The sequence below is a fragment of the Notamacropus eugenii genome, chromosome 5 (genome assembly GCF_028372415.1).
Source record: "Notamacropus eugenii isolate mMacEug1 chromosome 5, mMacEug1.pri_v2, whole genome shotgun sequence".
NCBI lineage: Eukaryota > Metazoa > Chordata > Mammalia > Diprotodontia > Macropodidae > Notamacropus > Notamacropus eugenii.
The window spans coordinates 384,857,506-384,878,984 of NC_092876.1; the positions used below are offsets into that span (position 1 = coordinate 384,857,506).

Genomic DNA, 21,479 nt, shown 5'->3' on the forward strand with positions numbered 1-21,479 from the left:
GGCAACAGTGCGGTCTAGTTGTTTGAAGACCATTTCGTGGACCTCCTTCAATTACTCTAAAGACCCTTCAGCTTGTGTTTTGAAGGCCCAGCCTTAGGACAGCACTATCATTTGAGGGGCCTCTGAAATTTATACTTATAGGCTTCCTTGATGCAGAAAATTCCTTTAAGCAGGAACAAATCCTTTCACTCTTTTATTTAAGATAAAAGGCTTAAAAATGCAAATGCTTGTTGAAGTGTAACATTGACTGAAACTCATTCTACTCTAAAGATAATTAATCAATCAGTGATATCAAATCCTCCTTTCCCCTATTTTGATAGGAGAAAAAGAAGCTGGGATTGGGCCCCTGAAAATAAGGGAGGAGATTGGCAACCATGGAAGGGGAAGAGAGTGTACAAAGGGGAAATTAAGGCTGTTGAAAGAAATGGAAAAAAAATTACTTGAACAATTTTACTGAAAGCTGGCCTTTCAGCTGAATTTACCAACAGAACTGCCTCCACAGATACTTTTTTTTTTAATTTTTTAAATTTTTTATTTTTTAATGTTTAACAATCACTGCCATACAATTGAGATTTTATCCCCCCCCCCCACCTACCCCCCATTACCCCCCTCCCTCCCCACGACTGCATACAATTCTGTATAGATTCTACATATACTTTCCTATTGAGTATATTTTCACTATAGTCATGCTATGTAGTCAGACTAGAATAAATGAAAGAAATCATATAACAAATCAAAACATGATACACAAACACATACACATACACAAACATGATCTTCTACATTTTGTGAATGGCTTCCATATTTCTTTCTCTGAGTGTGGAAGGCATTTTGCCTTGAGAACCACCATTGGGATTTTTTTTTTTTTTTATATAAGAAGTTCTTAAGTTATTACAAAATTCCAAGTCTACCAGAAAAAACTCTCGTACACTGTGGTCGTTGCTATGCACAAAGTTCTCCTGGTTCTGCTCCTTTCACTCAGCATCAGGTCATATAAGTCCTTCCAGGCCTCTCTGAAGTCTTCTTGTTCCTCATTTCTTATGGCACAATAGTACTCCATTACATTCATATACCATAATTTATTCAGCCATTCCCCAATTGATGGACATCCCCTTGACTTCCAGTTTTTGGCAACTACATAGAGTGCTGCTATAAATATTTTTGTACATGTGGGACCCTTTCCCATTTTTATGATCTCTTGGGGATATAGTCCTAGTAGCGATATTGCTGGGTCAAAGGGTATGCACATTTTTGTAGCCCTTTGGGCATAGTTCCAAATTGCTCTCCAGAATGGTTGGATACGCTCGCAGCTCCACCAACAATGAATTAGTGTTCCAACTCTCCCACATCCTCTCCAGCATTTATCATTTTCTTGTTCTCTCATGTTTGCCAATCTTATAGGTGTGATGTGGTACCTCAGAGTTGTTTTGATTTGCATCTCTCTAACCAATAGTGATTTAGAGCATTTTTTCATATGATTATAGATAGCTTTAATTTCTTCCTCTGAAAATTGCCTGTTCATATCCTTTGACCATTTATCAATTGAGGAATGACTTGTATGATTATACATTTGAGTCAGTTCTCTATATATTCTAGAAATGAGGCCTTTATCCCCAAGCTTAGCTGTAAAAATTCTTTCCCAATTTACTACATCCCTCCGGATTTTGGTTGCATTGGGTTTGGTTGTGCAAAAACTTCTCAGTTTAATGTAATCAAAGTTATCCATTTTGCATTTCATAATGCATTCTATCTCTCCTTTAGTAAAGAATTCTTCCCTTCTCCATAGATCTGATAAATACACTATTCCTTGCTTCTCCAGTTTATTCATGGTATCAATCTTTATACCTAAATCATGTACCCATTTGGACTTTATTCTTGTGTAGGGTGTCAGGTATGGGTCTATGCCTAATTTCTGCCACACTGTTATCCAGTTTTCCCAGCAATTTTTGTCAAACAATGAGTTCTTATCCCAGAAGCTGGGATCCTTGGGTTTATCAAACAGAAGGTTGCTATATTCCTTGCCTACTGCATCTTGAGTGCCAAGTCTATTCCACTTGTCTACCTGTCTGTTTCTTAGCCAATACCAAGTGGTTTTGATAATTGCTGCTTTATAGTACAGTTTGAGGTCTGGTAGCGCTAGGCCACCTTCCCGCATTTCTTTTCATTAGCCCCTTTGATATTCTGGACCTTTTGTTTTTCCAAATGAATTTTGATATTATTTTATCCAGCTCTAGAAAGTAATTGTCTGATAGTTTAATTGGTATGGCACTAGATAAGTATATTAATTTAGGTAGAATTGTCATTTTTATTATATTAGCACGGCCTACCCATGAGCAACTAATGTTTTTCCACTTACTTAAATCTGATTTTATTTGTGCAAAAAGTGTCTTGTAATTGTGGTCATATAATCCCTGGGTTTGTTTTGGCAGGTAGACTCCTAAGTATTTTATACTGTCTACCCTAGCTTTAAATGGGATTTCTCTTTCTATCTCTTGCTGTTGGACTTTGTTGCTAATATATAGGAACGCAGAAGATTTGTGTGGGTTTATTTTGTAACCTGCAACTTTGCCAAAGTTGTTTATTAATTCAAGTAATTTTTTACTTGAATCTCTGGGATTGTCTAGGTAAATCATCATATCATCTGCAAAGAGTAATAACTTATTTTCTTCTTTGGCTATTCTTATTCCTTGAATATCTTTGTCTTGTCTAATTGCTACAGCTAACATTTCTAGTACCATATTGAATAATAGTGGTGATAATGGACAACCTTGTTTCACCCCTGATCTTATTGAGAATGCATCTAGCTTATCCCCATTGCATATAATGCTTGCTGAAGGTTTTAGATAGATACTGCTTAGTATTTTATGGAAAGTTCCCTTTATTCCTACATTCTCCAGTGTTTTTAGTAGGAATGGGTGTTGTATTTTGTCAAAAGCTTTTTCTGCATCTATTGAGATAATCATGTGGTTTTTGTTAGTTTTGTTGTTGATGTGATCGATAATGCTAATAGTTTTCCTAATATTGAACCAGCCCTGTAGTCCTGGTATGAATCCTACTTGATCATAATGTATTAATCTTGTGATAAGATGCTGTATTCGTTTTGTTAAAATCTTATTTAAAATTTTTGGATCTATATTCATTAGGGAAATTGGTCTATAATTTTCTTTCTCTGTTTTGTCTCTTCCTGGTTTGGGTATCAAAACCATATTTGTATCATAGAAAGAATTTGGGAGGACTCCTTCTCCCCCAATTTTCAAAAATAGTGTATGTAGTATTGGAATTAACTGTTCTTTAAATGTTTGATAGAATTCACTTGTGAATCCATCTGGCCCTGGAGATTTTTTCCTAGGGAGTTCATTGATGGCTTGTTCAATTTCTTTTTCTGAGATGGGGTTGTTTAAGTATTCAACTTCCTCTTCTGTTAATCTGGGCAATTTGTATTTTTTAAAATATTCATCCATCTCGTTTAGATTATCGAATTTGTGGGCATAAAGTTGGGCAAAGTAGTTTCTAATTATTGTTTTAATTTCCTCCTCATTGGAGGTGAGGTCACCCCTATCATTTTTGATATTAGTAATTTGATTTTCTTCTTTCTTTTTTTTAATCAGATTGACCAAAGGTTTTTCAATTTTATTAGTTTTTTCATAAAACCAACTATTGGTTTTATTTATTAATTCAATAGTTTTCTTAATTTCAATTTTATTAATCTCTCCTTTGGTTTTCAGTATTTCTAATTTGGTATTTACTTGGAGATTTTCAATTTGTTCTTTTTCTAGCTTTTTCAACTGCAAGCCTAAGTCATTGATCTCCTCTTTCTCTATTTTATTTATGTAAGCATTCAGAGATATAAAACTTCCCCTAATAACTGCTTTTGCAGTATCCCATAAGTTTTGGTATGTTGTCTCACTATTGTCATTCTCTTGAATGAAATTGTTGATTGTTTTTATGATTTCTTCTTTAACCCAACCCTTCTTTAGAATTAGATTATTTAGTTTTCAATTGATTTTTGGTTTCTCTTTCCATGGCCTTTTATTACATGTAATTTTTAATGCATTATGGTCTGAAAAGGATGCATTGATTATCTCTACCTTTCTGCACTGGATTGTGAGATTTTTATGTCCTAGTACATGGTCAATTTTTTTAAATGTTCCATGTACCGCTGAGAAAAAGGTATACTCCTTTCTATTCCCATTTAATTTTCTCCCAAAAATCTATCATATCTACCTTATCCAGAGTTTTATTTACCTCCTTAACCTCTTTCTTGTTTATTTTGAGGTTGGATTTATCGAGTTCAGAGAGGGGGAGGTTGAGGTCCCCCACTAGTATAGTTTTGCTATCAATTTCTTCCTTCAACTCCCCCAACCTCTTCTCTAAGAATCTGGATGCTATACCACTTGAAGCATATATGTTTAGTAAAGATATTGCTTCATTGTCTATGGTGCCTTTTAGCAGGATATAGTTTCCATCCTTATCCCTTTTGATTAGATCTATTTCTGCTTTTGCTTTGTCTGAGATTAGGATTGCTACTCCTGCCTTTCTTACATGAGCTGAAGCACAATATATTCTGCTCCATCCTTTGACCTTTATCCTATGTGTATCCCCCCGTTTCAAATGTGTTTCTTGTAAGCAGCATATTGTTGGATTATGGCTTTTAATCCATTCTGCTATCCGTCTCCGTTTTATGGGAGAGTTCATTCCATTCACATTCACAGTTATGATTACAATCTGTGTATTTCCCTCCAACCTCTTTCCCACCATTTGTGCTTTTAGCTCTCCCGTCTCCCTTCCCCTCCTCAATAGTATTTACTTTTCTCCCCCTCCTCCTGCAGCCTTCCCCTCCTTCTTTTAGCCCCCCTCCCTTTTAGTCCCCTTTACTCTTATTGCTTCTTTCCTCCCTTTTAGCCACCCTCCGCTTTCTTCCCCCTTCCCCTCCTACTACCTATAGAGCTAGTTAGGATTATCTACTTAAGATTATTGTTCCCTCCTTTGAACAAATCAGATGAGAGTACCTCTCAAACAATGCTCATCTCCCTCCCCTCCTTCCCTCTACTATAGTTTTGTACTTCTTCCTGTGATATAATTTGTCATTTTCTGCTTCCCCCTTTTCACACCTCCTATTACAATCCCTTCTCATACTTAAATCATATTTTTGACATGACATCATTTACTTTATGCCCGTTCCCTCTACATATATCCCTTTTATCATAATAGCTGCAGATTTCTCAAGATTACCAGGTTTCATCTTCCCTTATAGGGAGGTAAACAGTTTGCCCTAATTGAGTAGCAAGTTTTTGTTTTTGTTTTTTCCCCTCTGTTTACCTTTTTATGATTCTCTGGAGACCTGCATTTGAAGATCAAATTGTCTATTGAGTTCTGGTGTTTTGGTCAGGAAGCTCTGGAAATCCCTTATTTTGTTGAATGACTTTCTCCTTGCCTGAAATGTTATGCTGAACTTTGCTGGGTAGTTGATCCTTGGTTGAAGTCCCAACTCCTTTGCCTTACGGAATATTGGGTTCCAGTTCTTTCGATCTTTTAATGTAGAAGCTGCAAGGTCCTGTGTGATCCTGACTGTGTGTCCTTGATATTTGAATTGTTTCTTTCTGGCTGCTTGTAGTATTTTCTCCTTCACTTGATAGCTCTGGAATTTGGCAACTATATTTCTTGGGGTTTTGAGTTTGGGATCCCTTTCGGGAGGGGAACGGTGGATTCTTTCGATGACTATGTTGCCCTCTGAGTCTAGTACTTCTGGGCAGTTTTCCTTGATGATTTCCTGGAAGATATTGTCCAGACTCTTTTCTTCATCATGGGTTTCTGGCAGGCCAATAATTCTTAAATTTTCTCTCCTGGATCTATTTTCCAGGTCAGTTGTTTTTCCAATTAAATATTTTACATTTTCTTCTATCTTTTCATTCTTTAGATTTTGTTTGACTGCTTCTTGTTGCCTCATTGAGTCATTAGTTTCTACTTGCCCAATTCTAATCTTCATCGTATTGTTTTCTTCAGTTAGCTTTTGCATCTCCTTTTCCATCTGACCAATTTTTCCCTTTAAGGAGCTATTTTCTCCATTTAATTTTTGTACTTCTTTTTCCATTCGACCAATTTTCCCAGTTAGGTTTTGGGTTTCCTTTTCCATCTGATCAATTTTCCCAATTAGGTTTTGGGTTTCCTTTTCTGTTTGATTAACTCTTCCTTTTAGGGAATTATTCTCTCCAGTTAATTTTTGAACTTCCTTTTCCATTTGTTCAATTTTCCTTTTCAGAGTGATGTTCTCATCAGTGAATTCTTTTTTTATAATTTTAAAATCATTGGCCAGTTTTTCTTTTATATCCTTCTTCAGATGTTCCAGGTAATCTAGTTGTGCTTGCGAGAAATTCATTGTCCCATCTGAGGTTTCAGATGGAAGTACAGTCTCAGCTCTGACCTCTTTGGTGTTTGTGTTTTGGTCCTTATCCCCATAGAAAGATTCTATGGTTTTTTCACTTTTCGTCTGTTTTTTCACTTTTCGTCTGCTTTTTCCAATTCATGATGTTGACTGAGTGTTGTAGCTTCTGGTTCTTTCAGTCAGAAGGTACAGATCTTTAAATTGAACTGATGTGTCTAGGCTAAAAGCAGGCTTTTGTTTTTTGTTTCCCTGATCAACCCTGAGGTTAGCTTGTTAGGTGTGTGGGAGGGGTGGTCTGGTCTCAGGAGATCTCCTCAGCTGACCTGAGACAAAGGCAAGGTCAGGGGATGGTGATCCCAGCTTCCCTATTGTCTTCCCTTTTCCCCTGGAGGGCTGGGGCACGCCTAGAAGCTAATGCGTGTTCCCGCCCCTCCTGGGGCTCGTCTCCCGGTGCTGAGGCTTGCCTGGGTCTCAGTGCGAATTTTCTCTGCCCTGGGTTGTCTGTCCTTCCAGATCGCCTCCGCCACAATAGGAAGAATCCCCCTTTGCTATTTTTCTAGCCTCTGGTGTTATGAGACTTTTTGCCCCCTTCTGCTGTTCCCGCTGATCCAGGATTTATCTGGGGAAGAATTTTATGGTTCTTTCACGGTCATCAGGGGGGAGGAGAGAGCATTTACTGATCACTCCAGCATCCTAGCTCCCGGAAGTTCCAATAGGTGACTTACCGAAGTTTAGTCTTTAGGCTGAAGGTTTCAAGGGCTGCTGCGCTGATATCTGGCGCTCAGCGGCTCTCACCAGCTCAGTTTGGCTTGTCTCCTGCTCCGCTGGTTTCGCCTGCCACTCTCGGGTTTCTCAGGTTCCTTCCACCCTGCTGCGCTGACCACGCTGCGCTGTGCGCTGGGGGCTTACCCCCGCGGAACAAATCCTTCCCGTGGACCTTCCAGTCCAACCTGGGCTCCGAATCTGTCAAAGTCTGTCACCCACTGGATTCTACACCTCCAAAGTCTGGTCAGATTCTCCTTTCAGAGATATCCAGAGGAGTTTGTCCAGGAGCTTAGGTGAGTCGTTGCTTTCACTCCGCCATCTTGGCTCCGCCCCCCCACAGATACTTTTTGTTGTTCTTGCTTGAGCCTTAAATGGACAGAATCATTATCACTGTTGCATGTTGTATGCCAATGCTATTTGTCATGATTTATGAAGTCTTTTGTTTTAAATTATATAATACTTCCTTATAAAGGGGTTTCTGTGTTTCTTTCTGCTGCTCTTTTTTTCTCCCCACCAATTCCATACTTGAGGTGTCACTCATACATAGAACTTGAATTCATAGTATAATTTAACATGCAAAGCTTTATTCATGTTTCCCTTATATTCAATTACAACAAAATTCTTGTTGTTGTTCTGTTGTGTCTGATTCTTTGTGACCCCATGGACCAACTGTCCATGGAGTTTTCTTGGCAAGGATACTGGAGTGGTTTGCCATTCATTTCCTTCTCCAGTTTAGTGTAGGCAGGGGTTAAGTGACTTGCTAGGGTTGCGTAGTGTCTGAGGTCAAATTTGAATTCTGATACTTCTGGTCTTTTTAACTCCAGGTCCAATGGTCTTATCCATTGGGCTACACACCTATCTCCAATGAAATTCTACCCTCAAGAAAATTCATTTTCTGGTATTTGGGAGTTCATATAGGGGTGATAATAGGGAAGATGGGCTGGTCCATCTCCTTGAGCAAGACATAAAATCATCCCTGATGCCAAGTCACAACAACAATAAGTCATTTGATCTCTTTGTCTCTCTATTTACATACTTGAGGAAGTTTCCCTGCCTACATACAGAGTTGTTGTGAGGCTGAACTTTAAAAAAAATCAGTTCTTCAATGCATTTGTGATTTGAATGATGAAGGTATTTCTACCAAAAGTATAGATAGTTACTTATGACATTCCTTCTCATCCTTTCTGACTTTCATTCATTTCCTCTCATAAATTCTCCTTAGATCACTCTTCCAGCTAAAATCTTTCATCTCTTTTTTTAAAAAAATATTCCCTCTATACCTGTGTGGTTCTCTAGCTGTTCCTGGTACCTTGTAATATGACTGACTCAGCACCTTTCCAATCATATATTTTCTAGATATTTTATCCGGCTTTGTGTATAAAACATACACATGCACACACACATTATTATCTCTACCTCCAATGCCCCTTCCCCCCAAATAAATCCTTTGCAATATGTTACAGCCTACTTGGGTCCACTATTTCTCTTTCCACTGTATTTTGAATTTCTGGAATTTTAATTCTTCAGAATCAAATTTTAACTCTTTGGAAATTGTAATATATTCCATGATACTAAGTCACATAACATTATTGGTGTTGAAACACTGTACTTTTGAATTAGGGAGCAGCTTTGGACCATTGAAAGTTCTTTGCAATTTCCCAAGTGCAATACAATATGCCCGTTTCCCCAATTCAATGTATAGTCAATGCATAGTCTATCTGCAGTGCTGTCCAGGATATTTGCACTGATGGAATGATTCACTAGCTTGACCATCCAGTCGCATGTCATTGTCTGAGCAACAGGCATTTTTCATTCATTTGATTTTTCCTGTTGTTAGGCTAATCTCTTTCAAGTGCTTATAGATCTTGTAAAGTTCTATAATTATTCCAGGACTTGATGCAATCAGCATTATGTTCTCTCCAAATAGGAGCATCTGGAGGATATCGTCTAGCTGAATCCCTTTTTGCATTTGGACTTTGCACAGGACATCCCCTATGAGGCCTTTGGCAAACATTGGTCTCTTTGTTTTATGCCTCCTTTGATATCACTAATTAGAGAATCGTTGAACAAAGTTATTTCTCTTGCTGCATCTATCCCAGAATTTTGTGTGATGTGACCCTAAAATGTACCTGGGAGACATATAGTTGGAGAAGAGCCATAAAGTTGGTTTTAAAGTAAATCGCAAACAATAAACAGGGCAGAACCTTGCATTTTCTAAGGCTTTTGGTGAATTGTATAATTATGAAGATGTATTCTCTTATAAGAAATTGTCTGTGAAAACCAGGGTATTCTCAATTTTCATAAAGAATATACTCAATATGTGTGTAAATTATTGTCATAAAAATGTTATAGAGATAAGAAAATAAGCATATGAGCCAGCAGCTTTTGATGTAATACCTTCTTAAATCCCTTTTATTTTTAGAGGTATTACTGTGTATATGTGCTTTCTACATCATTATGTGGTATTTCCCATGTTCTGTTGCATTTTCACATTGATTCCCAAGCAGTTTTAAAGTTGTGTCCCATTCAGCACTGTTTTCTTCTGTGTATACTTGCTTTGTCCCCTCTGCTTTGTCCCCTCATTAGGCATACAGACATCCCTGTCTTCTTTTTTTTAACTTAAAGTTTATTTTTCAATTTACAAATATTTATTTTGTCTCCCTCTCACTCCTACACCCAATCAAGAAAGAAAAAAGGAAAAACAAAACTCTTGCAGCAAATGTGTGTGTGTGTGTGTGTGTGTGTGTGCAGTCAAGAAAAACAAATCCCCACATTGTTCATGTCTAAAAATGTTCATAGATATCTCCAGCACTTAGCAGAATGTGTGGCACATAAGCACATAATAAATGCTTGTTGACTGACTGCATATTGATGCATCTGCCAAGAGATGAGTTTTAATCATTTTGCTTAGACCTCTCTAATTTTGCTTCATCAAAGTTCTTGTCTTTTAGAGATTTTCATTTTTACAATGTTGTTATTGTTCTCTTGTTTCACCTCATTCCACTCTGCATCAGTTCATACAAGTCCTTCCCAGTTTCTTGGGGAATAATAATATTGTGTTACATTCATATGCCAGTTTCTGGTCAACTATTTTCCAACACATAACCCTGTATTTTCAAAGCCTATGCCAGTGGTACCATCAGCAGATCCTAAGTTGGGAAAGCTTTGAATGTGAATCTTGCAAGTCTATTGTCACAATAACAACTTAGCTAGTTCAGAGACTCATCACCAGAGATTTGGGTAAGTTGCTGAGTTCCCCTTCCTCCTGCAGACCTTCCCACCAAAGCTCTCACTCATAACAACTTTCCATGATCATATGACCAAATCGTAGATCCTTGAATTATTAAAGTAGAAGCACTTATTCCAATGTGATAGTTCTTCCTATCAATCTTTTTGGGATTTTATTTCTATTTTCTCATATTAGCCACTGGGTCCTAAGGGTCCAATGTGATAGTTTCAATATTATTGACAATGAGAATAAATTGTTGTAGAAATGGAGTGAAATTGCTAGCATTTTTACTCTAGTTCTAATATTTCCAATTTGATCTGTAAATGGTCTTGGTATGATTTAGCTCAATTGCGTCCCATGACAATTTTGTGAAGACTTTTTTTTATCTAGTGGTTATTTTGTTTCTTTTTTAGGGTTTTTTTTTTGTAGTGTTTTGGGAGATAATACTACTCTTCCAAAATTTCTCTGTACCATTTTGTTGATGAGTTTGTCCTTTAGATGGTATTGACCTTTACTGTCATGTCTCCCTCTGACTTAGCAAGGAAATTGACTATGTTACTCAATGCAACAACTTTCTGAGCTTTTTCGTTTTTTTCTATTGTAACTGCTTTACCTTAGTTTCATTACTTTTCATTTCACTTCAGGAAATGATAATCATCAGAATAAACATTTTTACCTTTGTCTTTTCCCCTGTTTTTCAGTGTTACTAGCTTGTCTAAAGAGCTGTCATTCATAACTGCATGCTGTATCTTTCAGCTTTATCTTATGTTCTAATTTATTGTTAATATTGACCTTGGGTGGAATTATTCAATGGTTTAACTAGACCAGGGGTGGGGAACCTGTGGCCTTGAGGCCTTTTATTAAGGGGTTTGGCTCTGTGATGTTTATATTCAGTCAAAGGGTCACACTTGGGAACCTCATGGTCCCAAAGGAGGCCACATGTGGTCTCAGGGCTAAAGATTCCCCACCCTGAATTTGACACATAGATAATTCAGAAATGACTCCTATGACAAACCCTTCACTTTAGTCACTAATTATATTCTTGCTTCTTAGCCATTTCCCCTTCTTTCATCGTCTTCAGTTATATACTCTTCCCTTTCGTCGGTGTCCAGTGCGTATAATACACTCAAGTCTTCCCCCACTGTATTAGCCCTTGGTGATCACCCTCTCATTTGAAGTCTTGTAGTCTTTATTGCCTGGTATTATACTTGATACTTAGTATGTTCCTTTGCCATGTTTATCTTTTTGTCTATATCATATCTTCCCAATCAGATAAGATTGTCTCATTTTTTTTTTTTTTTTGTATATCTAATTCTTAGCACAGTTGCTTCCTGCCAGACCAGGTTAGAGATCAGAGATAATGTTTGTCTCAGGACTCCTGGTGAGCCCTCTAGTATTGACTTGGCAATCTTTTTCTCTGGGCAGTTATCCACTAGTAGCTGGCCCTGTTTCTTGCCTTGGCTCTAACAGTAGCAATGACTTGAATCATCTTGAAAGCTCCAAGGTGTGTATGTATTGCCTGGCCCTGCCTTAGTGATCTGCTTTGGCCTGTTGCTTGCTGTGGATCTAGCAGGTTAGGATCAAGGTCCCACTGTATTCAAAGTTCCAGGGGTGTGTATGTTGTAGCCAACTCAAACAGGCTTCCTAGAATCAACTATTCAATTTTTAGTGTGAGCATTTATACCTCAGAAATAGACACATGCTACAAATCTGGCTAGATCTATTGCTTTATCAATTGTCTAAACTTTAGAAAATTATGGAGAAAATGTTAATAATGTTGGTTAATTTAAAAGTGTGTTGTGTGCACATTTTTTTTTTTTTGCAGCCTGTTTAAAATTTACTAGCCCACCCCTGCCTCTGATTCTGTTTACTAGAGACAAAAGCTTCAGGTCCTGATATCACCCGCATCTTCATTCAGAGCACCTGCAGACTTTTGAAAATTTTCTTGTGTAGTTCAGGACTAAAAGGTGGAACTTACTGATGTTTCCCTTTTTTTTTTTTTTTTTTTTAAAGATTATCTGAAGCCCTTTCGCTATTGTTTTAAAATAAAACTTTATTTCTTGTACAAAATGACTAATATAGAAGTGTTTTACATGACTGCACATGAATAACCGATATCATATTGTTTACCATGTCAGGGAGAGATGAAAGAGAGAGAGAGAGAGAGAGAGAGAGAGAGAGAGAGAGAGAGAGAGAGAGAGAGAACTAAAAATTGTTTTAATTTTTTTGGGGGAAAGATGAAATGTTATAAAAATAAAAAGTGAAAAAAATTATATAAACTTTTTTAAAAAAATCACCTAATCTCCTCTTGGCATTCTTTCCCTTTTCTTTGCCAGAGGAACATAGATTTTTTTTAAGAAAAAAAGATCAAGAAAACAAAACCAGTAATAATTGATAAATACTCTGAAAATAAATGTAATATTCTACATTCCTGGAACTCCCACCTCTGGAAAAAAAAATTGGAGGAGGCTTCTTTTCATATCTCTTCTTTGGGGCAATGACTATTCTTTGTAATTTCTCAGCCATCATTTTTTTAAATTATTATTTTGTGGTTGTTCTTCCCACTTTCTTTGCTGTGGTTACTGCATACACTGTGTTCTTGGCTCTCATCACCTCTTGCCTCTTATTGCAATAGCCTTATAATTACTTTTTCCTCATTCATATTTTTCCCCATTGTAGGTCTGAGTGTGTTACCATGCAGTCATTCAATTGTTCCCTATTGATGCTATAAGCAAATGTAAACTTCTCCTCTGTGATTTAAAGTCCTTCAAACCTATCCCCTTCTTATGTTAAATATTATGCCTTATACATACATTAGCCATACTCGCCTATGTGTCATTCCTTTCACTTACTGCACCTCTTTGGTACATTTTCAATGGCTTTCTTCCATTCACTACATCTTACAATCCCTATTCCTTCTGCTGAAATGATACCCTCTACAGGAGGCTTTTTCTGGTCCTCCCAATCACTAGTGCCTTCCCTTCTAAAGTTATATAATTTCTACTTTGTGTGTATCTTTTATATGCCTATTTATGTACATGTTGTCTTTACCTTTAGAATGTAAGGTCCTTTAGGACAGGTAGTGTTTTCTTTTTTTCTCCCCTGTTCTTAGTCAAGAAACTGGCACATTGTAAGCTCTTAAGAAATCCTTATTGATTGTTTGCAATGATGACTGATTTTGGGAATGCAAAATTCTTAGGAAGAGTTTTGTGGGTGAGTAGTGATAGTGATGTAAAGAAAAAAAGAAAAGCATCATTGAAATATTTAAAACTACATAGGAGAGAACAGAAGGAAGTTAAGAAGTGAGCAGACACCAGCGGGGTAGTTTTAGTACTATGACAGTAAATTTGATATACACTTAAAAGCCTCCCAATCCATACACAGAAGAAATTTTTGTTTCATAATACAATCCCTTTTTCCTGTTCTTCCTTTACTGAAATGTTTATGTTTTTGGATGTTTAAGTCATGATAGAAAATTTTTAAAAATATAAAATTCTGTATAAAGTGATAACTCGTGATAAAAATATCTGTTAGAGGATTGTGTTGCTTAAGTTGAGACAACATATTTTTCCTTCATCTTCAACAATTTCCAAGTGTTTATGAGGCATGGAGGGCTTATTGTATGTAAAGGAATATGGCTTCCATTTTTTACAAAGAAAGAGAGAGGCTGGACTTGAGATTTTATTAGTATAGGGAACTTCTTTTTTGCAGGTTAGTAATTTAGGTCTTAGCAAGTCACTTACTCTCCCGATGATCTAGGCAACTCTCTAAATCATATAATCCATATATACCATGTATGCCAGGTGGAATCTGAACCTAAATCTTCCTCGTTTCAAGCCTGTCTCTCTGTGCTGTATTCCTTCTTTTACAAAGGAATTCAGTAATAAAATAGGGTTTTACATTTAATTTAGCTAAAAGCTATCTTTTATAAAAGTCAGTTCAATGAAGCAAGGGAAACTTTAGTATGATGAAGAATTTGCCTTACTTTATAAAGTTACTTGTATTGCACTCATTAGCAAGTGACTTAAGGGTGATATGATAAAACATTTTTTAATGGGCAAACATATATTTTAATTCTTTTTCAGAACAATGGTTCCCTGGTATGGTGCCAGACTCACAAGCAGTGTTCTAAGGTATGTGTCTTAATCCTACATAGCTCTTTCTTTAGTTCCCCCTTTTTCTTTATTATTTAGTTTTGCATGTCAATTACCTTAAATAATACCTTTCCCCATCATTGATCTTAATCAATTTTTTCCTGATATGTTTTTGTATTTTGAATTTCATTTGATAAAATTGTATGTATTTTCAGGCAAAATAATTGATTCTTTAATACTGTGGCATGTTTTCCATTTTAGAGAATCCTTTGATATATTCTTTGAAACTTAACGCTGGTCATTTTATTTAGGTTGTATATGTAATTCTGGTAGTAACTGCTCCCTGGGGACTCGGCCAGTTCTGGTTGGGCAGTGCTGCTGTTTCCTCCACCACCTTCTCCTTCTCTTCTTCCTCTACCTCTTCTTCCTGTGTACGTATGGGGAGTCATACCAAAAGGAATATAAATTTTGATCACTTATACTTTGCGAGGCATGTTGCAGTTTGGGGACTAGATTTTTTTCTTCCTTATTCTATCACTGCTTTAAAAAAAAACAAACTGGGACACCCTTTTGTCTCATGTAGTTTTTGTTTATGATTTCTTGAAATATAACAGGAAAATCAGACTTTGATGAAGTTTGTTGTGATTCAAATGAAAGTACTGGACTAAGTCTTTAAACCCAAATCTGTCTGGCTTTCAGTGATTGTCTAATAATAGGCCCCAGCCCTGACCCCATTTGCTCAATATATGGGTTTTGATGGCTGAGAGGGAGTGTAAATAGTAATTGTTTCTGTTCTGGCCAGAAACCCTGAGGGTCTTCTGCTTCCAGATTGATTCTTTATGAAGACAAACTAGGCCAACTTTGGCCTCAGTTCTTACCCAGGCTTGCATTACTGAATACACTTTGCCTCAGACAATTAAGATTTGGGAAAGATCTTATCTTGAAAAGGCCAAGATCTCCTAGCACAGTTGGAGTCATCTCTAGTCTTCCTTGCCTCTGTCTTCACTGAACTCCGATGACTGTGGAGGAGAGTGATAACTTTGTACAGCTCTGCCTCAATTAAATCCAGTTCACTTACAAGTAAAGACATCTCCAACCTAATGTCCTTGGTCCTCTTCAAGAATGAAGGACAAGCAGCCATAACCATGCAGATCAAATTCGTTGAGCATCAATGGTTTGCTAAGCTCAGTGCTAGAGAAGAAGCTAAGCATTGCTCTTTTGGGAACATTTTAGAATCAAAGATGAGGTTAAGGTTCCCATAACTTCAATATACAGTATTACATGCTAAAGGAGTAGTAAACAGTGCTGCATGAGGCCTGAGGAGGAAAGTTGTTACTTGACCAGAGAATTCAAGGAAGACTTTATGTAGGGAGTGGTATTTGGATTAGGCTTTAAATGATGGGCAGAAACTTGCAGAGAGAGGGCAGATTTGAGAGCTATTGTAGAAGTGGAATTAACAGACTGGGTAACTAAGAGGTGAAGGTGTGAGTATGAGTAAAGTATTACCCCAAAGGTTATAAACATGTGAAACAAGATGAAGAGTGGCATTGAAGACAGAAATCATGAATTCAGAAGGAAGAAGGAAAGATACTAAGCTTGATTTTAGACATACTGAGTTTGAGGTACTTCTGGGACATCCAGGCAGATAAGCATTTTGAGATTCAGGTCTGGAATGGAGAGGAGAAATCAGACCTGGAGATAGAGATTTAGAAGACATTTATACAGGAAGATACTAGGTTAAACTGTGGGGGTAATGAGCTTGTCCAGGTGGAGAATGTAGCACAAGATCTGAAACTAGACTTTTGGAACATGCACATAAAGATGTTACGGGTGGGATGAGGAGTCAGTGGAGATAGAGCAGACAGAGAAGAAACAGGAAAGTAGGCTGTGTCTATAGCTAAGGGAGGTATGCAGGAGGAGGAACTGGTTACAAGTGTCAGAAGGTGTGGAGAGATTAAGGGCTATGAAAACTGAAGACCTGTTGGATATGGCAGTTAGGAGGTATTGGTGATTTGGAAGAGGGGTTTCATTAAACTAGAGATATAAAGAGAAATTCCTTCTTCCATCCCTGCGTCTTTAGACAGGCTGTATATCTCATGGAAGGAGATCTTGCCTCACTCCCTTCTCAGAGAATCTGTGGCTTCCTAGGAAGATAGCTGCCCTAAAGGAAAGAGATCTTTATCTGCTCAGGTGTTAGTGGTCTCTCTGACTTGCTACTTTTTGTTTGTTCTGGACGTTTTCTATCTATTTATCTTTGTACATATGTTGCATTTTTCACCAATGGAATGTAAGCTACTTGAAGGCAGTTATTATTTTTGTGTTTGTATCTTCATTGCCTATTTTTACTTACCCTTCTCATAGGCTTCTTTTTTTTTTGAGAAAGATGCTTTGTGAACAAGAATCACTATTATTATTGAGGGGAGCATAGAAGTAGGAAGATAGTTTCAGGTGGTAATAAGGTCAAGGGAAGTTTTTTTGAGGACAACAAAATTCTGATTGGAGCATACTTAAAAGCCAGGGGTGGGGAGAGAGAAAGAGAGAGACAGAGACAGAGAGAGAGAGAGAGAGAGAGAGAGAGAGAGAGAGAGAGAGAGAGAGAGAGAGAGAGAGAGAGACACAGAGACAGAGAGACAGAGACACAGAGAGAGACAGAGAGAGAGAGACAGAGACAGATACAGAGAGAGAGAGAGAGAGACACAGAGAGACAGAGACAGAGATACAGAGACAGAGAGACAGACAGAGACAGAGAGACAGACAGAGAGAGACAGATTAAAGATGGAAATTGAGGGTATTGGGGGAGTTTATCGGTATAGTGAGGTTCTAGAGTAGAGGGGAGAAGGTAGAATCTTATTAGGGACACATGGGGAAGGGTTAGCTTTGGAAAGGCAGAAGTCCACATAATTCCTTTCAGAGGAATAAAATAGAGGATGGGAGAAGATATAAAAGGTTTTAAAAAAGGGAAATCAAGAATCTTACTTTGAATAACGTTGTTATTCTACATAAAATAGGAGGTGAGGTTATCTGCTGAGAGGTGGGTATAGTATATAAAGAGAAAGAAGAAGCTATCACTTTGGATACTCTAATAAAGCATCATTAAGAGATGAATAAAAGTATTACCATGTACTATGAAAAGTCCTGTTAAAAATAATTTTGGATAGTATAAATTTGTAGAAGATCCATAAACATGTTTATTTAACTTACGTTACTTAGGAGTAGGAGTGAAAAAGACAGGTTGTGAGTGATTCAAGATAGAAAATTAAAATGTTAAAAAAAAAAAGTAAAGTCAAGGGTTAAAGAGCATAGGGAAACATATTGTTGAAATGGCTGACTATAGTGTGAAGAGTGAGAAGAGAGGGAAGTGGAGCCAGAGACTAGATTGTAAATCAGGTGTGAAAGTCACTGAGAAAGGTGAGAGAGTGCCAGCAAATAGGATCAGGAAAGGGTGGAATAATCAGATGACTTGACCTTAAAAGGAGAAGAAGTTGTTGAAGACAACCTTTCACACACAAGACTAATCCTTGAAGTTTATTCATCAGTGACTTTATTGAAAATAACAAAATCTTTATATGACAATAAAGCAATACATGGTTGGGTGAAGATGGTTTTTAACTTTCATAATTGAATTTTGCTTCTATCTAGGCAACCAACATACATAAAAGTTCTTGTGTACCAACCCTTTGCCTTCTAAATGTTTCTACTGATGTTTGATCTGACATATGACATGTCTCAGTATGTGCAAAATAAAGTTTTTCCCAGTAGGATATTCAGAACACTTTATAATGATCTTTGCATGAAAACCTGATTGTAAATGGGAAAAAATAAGGATAAAGAGAATAGTGATTAAAGTTAATAATATTGGTCCATTAGACAAAGCTAATGATATTTTGAAATATAAATTACATTGTTCTTATATGAGTATATATCTCTCTATATTTAAACTACATATGCATATTTGTGTATGCATATACACATATACACACACATACTCATGATCCTTTGAAGGAAATTTAGATTAGAGGTGATATGTTTGAAATATTTTTTACATCATAATTAAAGGGAAATTAGACCTAAAGGGGATTACAATTTTCTTGTGCCCTCAGAACATACTTTGTAATTGGATGATCAAGGCTTATGAGATACCTCAACTGGTTTCCTTAAGAAATAAATAGATGGGGGGCGGAGCCAAGATGGCGGAGTAGAAAGACACACATACACATAGCTCCGAACCCACAACCCACAGAATATCTACAAAAAAGTAACTCACGGCGAATTCTGCACCCAGAGGCCACAGAACATTGGAGCAAGGGAGATTTCTGTTCCAGAGAGACCTGCAAACCTCTCGCAAAAGGTCCTTCACGCCGCGGACTGGGTGCTGGGACTGGGAGCCATGGCACTGAGAGGAAAAGATCCGAGTGGGCTTCAGGGACGGGATCTCCAGCAGCCACGTGGGTACCCCCACCCACAGGTGACAGGGGTTGGTGAGAGGGTCTCTTTGGCGGGTTGAGAGGGGAGTGGGGTGTCCCCATAACTCAGGCCCCCTCGGGAGGCAACAGCAGAGGCGGGAGCAGACAGGGGCTCCCCAAGCAGGCAGGAGCCTGGATCCATTGTTGAAGGTCTCTGCATAAACCCCCTGAGGGAACTGAGCCCGTGAGGCGGCCCTGCCCCCACCTGAGCACCTGAACATAATCTCACACTGAATAGCAGCCCTGGCCCCGCCAAAAGCCCTGAGGCTGGGAAGCAGCATTTGAATCTCAAACCCCAAATGCTGGCTGGGAGGATCAGGAGGCGAAGTGGGTGTGAAGAGAATATTCAGAAGTCAAATCACTGGCTGGGAAAATGCCCAGAAAAGGGAAAAGAAATAAGACTATAGAAGGTTACTTTCTTGGGGAACAGGCATTTCCTCCCTTCCTTTCTGATGAGCAAGAACAATGCTTACCATCAGGCAAAGACACAGAAGTCAAGGCCTCTATATCCCAGCCCACTCAATGGGCTCAGGCCATAGAAGAGCTCATAGAAAATCAAGTTAGAGAGGTGGAAGAAAAGCTGGGAAGAGAAATGAGAGACATGCAGTCAAAGCATGAACAGCAGATCAGCTCCCTGCTAAAGGAGACCCAAAAAAATGCTGAAGAAAATAACACCTTGAAAAATAGGCTAACTCAATTGGCAAAAGAGGTTCAAGAAGCCAATGAGGAGAAGAATGCTTTCAAAAGCAGAATTAGCCAAATGGAAAAGGAGATTCAAAAGCTCACTGAAGAAAATAATTCTTTCAAAATTAGAATGGAACAGATGGAGGCTAATGACTTTATGAGAAACCAAGAAATCACAAAACAAAACCAGAAGAATGAAAAAATGGAAGATAATGTGAAATATCTCATTGGAAAAACAACTGACCTGGAGAATAGATCCAGGAGAGACAATTTAAAAATTATGGGCCTACCTGAAAGCCATGATCAAAAAAAGAGCCTAGACATCATCTTTCATGAAATTATCAAGGAAAATTGCCCTTAGATTCTAGAACCAGAGGGCAAAATAAATATTCAAGGAATCCACAGAACACCGCCTGAAAGAGATCCAAAAAGAGAAACTCCTAGGAACATTGTGGCCAAATTCCAGAGTTCCCAGGTCAAGAAGAAAATATTGCAAGCAGCTAGAAAGAAACAATTCAAGTATTGTGGAAATACAATCAGGATAACACAAGATCTAGCAGCTTCCACATTAAGGGATCGAAGGGCGTGGAATAGGATATTCCACAAGTCAAAGGAACTAGGACTAAAACCAAGAATCACCTACCCAGCAAAACTGAATATAATACTTCAGGGGAAAAATTGGTCTTTCAATGAAATAGAGGACTTTCAAGCATTCTTGATGCAAAGACCAGAGCTGAAAAGAAAATTTGACTTTCAAACACAAGAATGAACAGAAGCATGAAAAAGTAAATAGCAAAGAGAAGTCATAAGGGACTTTACAAAAGTTGAACTGTTTACATTCCTACATGGAAAGACAATATTTGTAACTCTTGAAACTATTCAGCATCTGGGTACAGGGTGGGATAACACACACATACACACATGCACACACACATGCACACACACATAGAGACAGAGTGCACAGAGTGAACTGAAGAGGAGGGGATCATATCTTAAAAAAAAAATGAAATCAAGCAGTGAGAGAGAAATATATTGGGAGGAGAAAGGGAGAAATGGAATGGGGCAAATTATCTCTTATAAAAGAGGCAAGCAAAAGACTTTTTAGTGAAGGGAAAAAGAGGGGAGGTGAGAGAAAAACATGAAGTTTACTCTCATCACATTCCACTAAAGGAAGGAATAAAATGCACAGTCATTTTGATATGAAAACCTATCTTACAATACAGGAAAGTGGGGGATAAGGGGATAAGCAGGGTGGGGGGATGATGGAAGGGAGGGCATGGGGAGGAGGGAGCAATTTGAGGTCAACCCTCATGGGGAGGGTCAGGATCAAAAGAGAGAACAGAAGTAATGGGGGACAGGATAGGATGGAGGGAAATATAATTAGTTCTTACACAACACTACTATTATGGAAGTCATTTGCAAAATTACACAGATCTGGCCTATATTGAATTGCTTGCCTTCCAAAGGGAAGGGGTGGGGAGGGAGGGAGGACAGATTGGCAGACAGGGACAATTAGAATGCTCAGTGTTTTGGGGGGGGGGACAAAAGGGGAGAAAATGTGGAACCCAAAATTTTGTGAAAATGAATGTTAAAAGTTAAATAAATTATTTAAAAAAAAAAAAGAAATAAATAGATGTCTTTTTGCCTGAAAAAACAAGTTTCCTAAAAGAGGGTGGTTAAATGACTATCCAGTCATGGTCACCACAAACTTCATAGACACTATGGAATAAATTACTAAACTGGAATGATTTTTAAGGGTTGCCTTTAGTCTGAATATTTAAAGTGAACCTTAAAATAATAATCATAGTTTGTGTTTCTCTGGAAAAAAATCAGTTTGTGAGTGCATTGTGAGTGAGAGAATT

General features: G+C 37.8%; 1 protein-coding gene across 1 annotated transcript in view; it reads left to right on the forward strand.

Moving 5' to 3' along the window:
* The window catches only part of ANOS1 (anosmin 1), a 253,812-nt gene that overhangs the window by 36,046 nt on the left and 196,287 nt on the right, over positions 1–21,479 (forward strand). The window contains exon 2 of the mRNA XM_072614427.1: positions 14,462–14,509. Coding sequence (XP_072470528.1) covers positions 14,462–14,509 — 48 coding nt within the window. The remainder of the gene's footprint in view (positions 1–14,461; positions 14,510–21,479) is intronic.